The 6,084-nt window shown below is 36.7% G+C and overlaps 1 protein-coding gene across 1 annotated transcript in view; it reads left to right on the top strand.

Moving 5' to 3' along the window:
• Positions 1-1,249: 1,249 nt before the first annotated feature.
• The window catches only part of ptk7b (protein tyrosine kinase 7b), a 38,049-nt gene continuing 33,214 nt past the window's right edge, over positions 1,250-6,084 (top strand). Inside the window, exon 1 of the mRNA XM_056761394.1 lies at positions 1,250-1,631. Coding sequence (XP_056617372.1) covers positions 1,547-1,631 — 85 coding nt within the window. The 5' untranslated portion in view covers positions 1,250-1,546. The remainder of the gene's footprint in view (positions 1,632-6,084) is intronic.

The raw sequence follows: 6,084 nt of genomic DNA, 5'->3' as shown, positions 1-6,084 counted from the left end.
TACTGGTCAATCAAATGAAAGAGGGCGGAGTTACTGGTCAATCAAATGAAAGTAGGCGGAGTTACTGCCTAATCAAATGAAAGAAGGAGTTACCGGCCAATCAAATGAAAGAAGGCGGAGTTACTGCCTAATCAAATGAAAGAAGGAGTTACCGGCCAATCAAATGAAAGAAGGCGGAGTTACTGCCTAATCAAATGAAAGAAGGAGTTACCGGCCAATCAAATGAAAGAAGGCCGAGTTACTGCCTAATCAAATGAAAGAAGGAGTTACCGGCCAATCAAATGAAAGAAGGCGGAGTTACTGCCTAATCAAATAAAAGAAAGGCGAAGTTACTGGCCAATCAAATGAAAGAAAGGTGGGAGTTGATGTCCACAGCTGAGTGCGACGCTGCTTGACTTTTTAACCATAAAAAAATTAAATATACGCAAGGTACAAAACGCGGTTTTAATTAAATTATAATTAAATTATCATTGACGTGATTCATGTCATTCGATAGTGTTATCATGGGACAAGAAACATTAACGGAGCCGTTTTTCTGCGTCTTTTCAGAGACTTTTCTGATAGCTGTTAAGTTAGTTCACTTTGGCAAGAAAATGATTCTTGAAAGTCAAAGTTTTGTCCTCAGTCCTTTACTTCATTCACTTAACCCAGCGGCTTTAATCATCACAGGATACGTGTTTATAACCTATTCATAAACGACTCGTTTATATGCTTGATTCTGATTGGCCAGTCGCGACATTCCAAGGGCGCTCAAATCTAACCTGTAAGTAAACCCGGTCCTACAAATCATTTTCAGAGGAGCAGTTCAATATTAAACAAAAATAATTATAAATATGTCTTTTAATAACGTATATGACATTATATTTAACCAATTTGCCTGTTCGTGACGTCGGCTTTTCCATTCGGTAAAAATTTGCAGTGATATATTAAAACACACTATAGGGGATTAATTTCTGCCATACCAACAGCTGCCTGTACATTATCCCTTACTTAAAATATACCAATTAACAATCAATTATACATTTTCTCTTTTTAAGAGTCTGGAACCTTTCCGCTTTGCGTCGATGTGGCTGTATGTGTTTAAAAAGTGAAAAGAGTAATTCAGAGTTGATGTTCATGAGACTGTTTCGCGGTGCTGCCAGCTGCATGCAGCAAAGGACTCCTAATGGAAAAAGTGCCATGAAACCGGAAGCTCCAGAGAGAGAGAGAGAGAGAGAGAGAGAGAGAGAGAGAGAGAGAGAAGGCGGGTTGAACCCGGGACCCGAATGAACTGACCGGCTGTGTCTCACGGATTCTATGACGGGTCGCAGATGAGCGCGAGGGTCGTACCGACAGCCGCCGCAGTCAGACCCTCCGATCTTATGATCCGATCTCATTAGAACAGTCGAACATGTATAAAACACACTTGACGTGAAGACGTTTCGTGTCGTTAGACTCACGGAACGGGCGGTTTATATTTACGGTTGTTTTCTGTTTGTTTTCCGTCAAAGAGTCTTGAATTTTGCGTCGGACCTGCGGACCAGTTTTACCTGCGCCTCCCGGAAACATGGACGCATCACCGCGTCGCGGCGCGATAACCGCACGCGGAGGAGCCGTGAATCTGCTTTCGCTCTTTATAATGTGCACGGGAGGTAAGATCGCTTTAACATTCGGTGTTATATGAGAAAAGTGGGTCGCGTTGTTATGAAGTCAATCCAGGTGTGACGACGACGAGCCTGTAACCTGTTTTACCTCAGTTTACCACACTATCAACAAACCTGTAACCTGTTTTACCTCAGTGACCCCCTTTACCACAGTTTACCACAGTAATGTTTACCAAAGTTACAGTCATTAACAGTTACGGTGTGTTTCTCCGAAGGTGAATCTATTGAAAGTTTATTTGGAGTTGATTGACATTTTCAGACATTTGCACACGTTATTCTGGGACTATTTGTGCTTGTGTGTATTGGCTTCTCGTTATTTCATTTTATGCTTTTTTTTGTGAAACCCTTAAAAATGTTTATTTGTTGTATATATGAGGTTTAAATCTCACATTAAGAAAAAGTGAATTTGCCAAAATTCAAATTGGACTGTTTTTATTGTGATATTTCAGTTGTTACGCATTATTTGGCCTGTCTCATGTTTCTGAAGCATTCCTGCAGTCGCTAGTGCATGTTGTGTTAAGTCCTCTCACTTTCACATTCTTATATAAGCAGTTAAAAAAGATCAATTGTGTTATAAAAGATAAGAAAAGATTTTAATCTGTATTTTTTTGGTGGAGTTCAATGCTGTGTGATTGAGTCAGATCAGATGTGCCATATACACGCATTACATTTAAAGTGTTTACATTAGGAATAATATTTTCAACCACCACAATTTTTATTTTATTAAACCCATTTGCACGCTCATGTATTCTCTCTCGTGTGTTTGTTAACATGTATGTGACTCTTTCTTCAGTGAAACACAAAAGAAGATATTTTGAGAAATGTTTCAGTGGTTTTGTGCTCATACAGTGGAACACAATGGGGTCCATCGTTGTTTAGTTATCAACATTTTCAAAATATCTTCTTTTGTGTTCTGAAGAAGAAAAATATATTTTTCCATTTAATTTGTCTTACTGTGGCAGTCAATGATGTCCCGGAACTGAAAATGGTTCACATTCTTCCAAATATCTTTCTCTGTGTGTTTATCAGAACAAAGTCAGGTATGAAATTACACGAGATTGAATAAATGATGACAGAATTTTTATTTTTGGGTGAACAGTCCCTTTATTGTTTAACTGACCTTTTGTGTATTGTTGTGTTCTGTCTGCAGTGTTTCATTCATTCACTTTTTTTCTGAGCGGTTTCTTCTGCGTGACCTTGGATGTGATGTGGACTCTGACTGTTGAAATGAGTGACAGATTAGTTTTAATACAAAATATTGTTATAAATTATAACATCTTCAAAGCATCTGCAAATGCCGAAATGCGGAGGCGACATGTCTGGTGTTATCTCTGTAATTTGTGCAGCCCACCAACATTCAAATATTTACTCTGAGATGAAGAGCAGCTGTCTTGTTTCTCAGCTCTTCTGCGTCTCCCGGGTCTTGTTTCAGTTAAGACGTGCGTGAGGTGGAATTTTAACACCGTATTCTTTCAAGATGAAAGCAGAATGTGAGATGACATTTATTCTGTAAAGTGTACATGAGCGAGACATTATCATTTCATTCTGTTATAAAGTTTACATTCAGGTCAGGGATTTATTGTTTATTGCGTAATTCTTGCACAATTATAGCATTTATTTACATTTATAAGACTTATCAAAATCCTTGACATAGCTGTTTGTCTTCTTCACAGATACAGACACAGAAGTCAGATCTGTTGCTCACGTCATACGTAAGAGAGCTCTCGAGAACCAGCGTTTAAATTCAGCTCATGTCCTGATCCATCAAAATAAAAACAAGTTGAATTTCATGTTAACCCTTGTATGGTGTTTGGGTCTGTGATAACATGTCTTGTTTTTCAGACATTTATATGTATTTAGCACAAGAATTCACCCATTTAGAGCAAAACATGAACATCATACAAGGGTTAAAGTGAAATTCTTATGGATGAAATAAACGATCCTCAAAAAAAACATTAGAGATTCATGGAAAGATTCCGTCCATTATCATGATAAGTCAAAACGCCTCTCAAAATGTTTGCTACGAATGCGAAAAACGCAGAAAATCAAACCGAGTCCGAATTTTTTATGGACTCCATGTGCAATGGACTTCGTTCACACTTATTTGATGAACAGCAACAGATGGTGACAGACTTTATTATTCCAAATTCGACATCCAATTTAAAATATCTGTGTTTGTCGGCTTCTGTCAGATTAGTGTGAATGTTTTAGATGAAAAACATCTTAATTACGGTCTAGAGAATTTCAGTGAGGTGATGTCAAACAACTGAAAAACACAGAGAGAAAACTCTTATTGTTGAATTTCACGAGATAATGCCATTTCAGCTTGGATGCCAATAGAAGCACAGATTGAATCGATGGATTAAGGGAGATGTTATTTACAGTAAGAGAGATGATGTGAACAGCGTTTGTATGGAAATCTGATCAAAATCTACATGTTGAGCGATGATGATGATGATTATGATGATGATGGTGGTTTAACTACAGGATAAGAACTTCACAGGGTTTCCTGACACAGTTTTCTTTTTGAAGTGAAATAATCCCGTTTGATTCTGAATGTAAAATGCAGATGATTTGTGTCATTAAAAAATCGTTTATGAAAATTAACCTTAGTGTCAAACATGTTTACTTTGGTCAAACCATGGTAACCTCATATTGAGCCGGCTTTGTTATTGACCGTAGTTTAACCCTGAAATTGATATGAAACTGTGGCTATACAAATCATAATCAAATAGCCATAAAACAAGCACTGGCTGCACTTTTACTAAACCACAGTTCATTTACATAAGAGCTGTGATGTGTTGTTTCAGTCAGACAGTTATTATCAAAAAATATGTCAACACACTTCAAAAAATGACTTTCATACTTGATATTTTTGTCTTGTTTTCCAGTACAAATGTTTAAAAATTCTTGAATCAAGATGTATTTTCTTTATGAGCAAAATGATTTAAGAAAATAAATCAAGTTTTTAGAGACAAAAATCTGAAATTTCAGTGAATTTCTACTTAAAACAAGAAAAAAAACATTAGCAAAAAATAATCTTGAATTAAGGTTTACCTTTTTCTAACTAAATTCACGATTATTTTTTTACCCAATTGGCAGATTTTTAAGCACGAATTCACAGAAATTTCATATTAACTCTCCAAAAACCAGATTATTATTATTATTATTTAGAAAATGCATATTGATTTCAAGAATTTTTTGAAACAAGACAAAAATACTAAGAAAGTCATTTTTTTGCAGTTTATAAAATTCTTTAAACAGAATGAGATCAGGATCTATGTGATTTTCAGATGTGTAGTAATGCAAGAGGATTTGGAGGAGATATGAAAGCCTTTTCCGAGTTGTTGTGATAATTTTACTCTTTTGTTTCTCTGTATATGAACATTTTAAGCAGACCCTTTTATCCATGTGACGGTGAATTCATGAATGGGGTTTTATCAGTTATTTCTCTGTAGGACTTGAAGCTGTGAGAGTTCAGCTTATTCCAGTAATTGAATAAAAACATTTTCTGTGTATGTCAGACCCGCTGACACGATGCTAAGTGGTCGCTAATGGGTTAGGGTTCTGTTTTTGATTGTTGGAGCATTACTGGAGAGCTGTTATAGGATGATCAGATTCTGTGTCATGTCATGTGACTTGGGTCTGTCTCTGGGAATTGTGTCTATTTTATTTCCTTCCAGTTGAAAATGATTGTAGCTGGTGTCACATACAGAGTTTAAAGTAGCTGTGTTCATATAAAAACCTTTTATTTCATTTCATTTTGCTCACAAAGATACAGAGATACAAACATGCACCGTATGTGCAAAATACAGTGTTTTTTCACCTTATATCGTGTTACACATTACATTACATCTTAAACAAACCATGATATTTGTTTTAGCTGTGTCGTATTACACCTTTGAGATAAATAAAGAAACACAGTTTTTATGAAATCTCTGGTTGTATCAGATGAACACAGAGCGTCTGATCTTACCTTCCTTCAATACACATTCATCTGAGAATCTACGGACAGATGTACATTATATTGACATGTTTCGAATATAAGCTGTGACCCGTTCATACAGCATCTCACCTCCCCCACACGCTCGCTCAGAAACATGGATTATATTGAACAGATTGAGGGCAGATTTACATGACCTGACCAATGATCTCTATAGAATCCTACTATGACGTCAGAAAAATCCTTGTTAGTTGTTTCTGGTTTTATTGTGAGCGGTTGAGCAGTGTGTGTTCATCAATGTACAGTTGTTTTATTGAATGTGTGTGTGGTTCGCTCTCATTCGCAGATGGATGTTTTATTGTCCCTGTGGAGGATTGTGGGAGATTTTTCCTTGGGTTATACCTCCACGTTGACATCCTGATGTCTTTATTCACTCTCCCTGCTTCTGCTTTGCCGTGGTGTTTACCTCTTATTTATTGTGCATGAGTGTGGAGTTTG

This window comes from Triplophysa dalaica, chromosome 11 (assembly GCF_015846415.1).
Source record: "Triplophysa dalaica isolate WHDGS20190420 chromosome 11, ASM1584641v1, whole genome shotgun sequence".
Lineage (NCBI taxonomy): Eukaryota > Metazoa > Chordata > Actinopteri > Cypriniformes > Nemacheilidae > Triplophysa > Triplophysa dalaica.
This window is presented reverse-complemented; position numbering and strand designations above follow the sequence as displayed.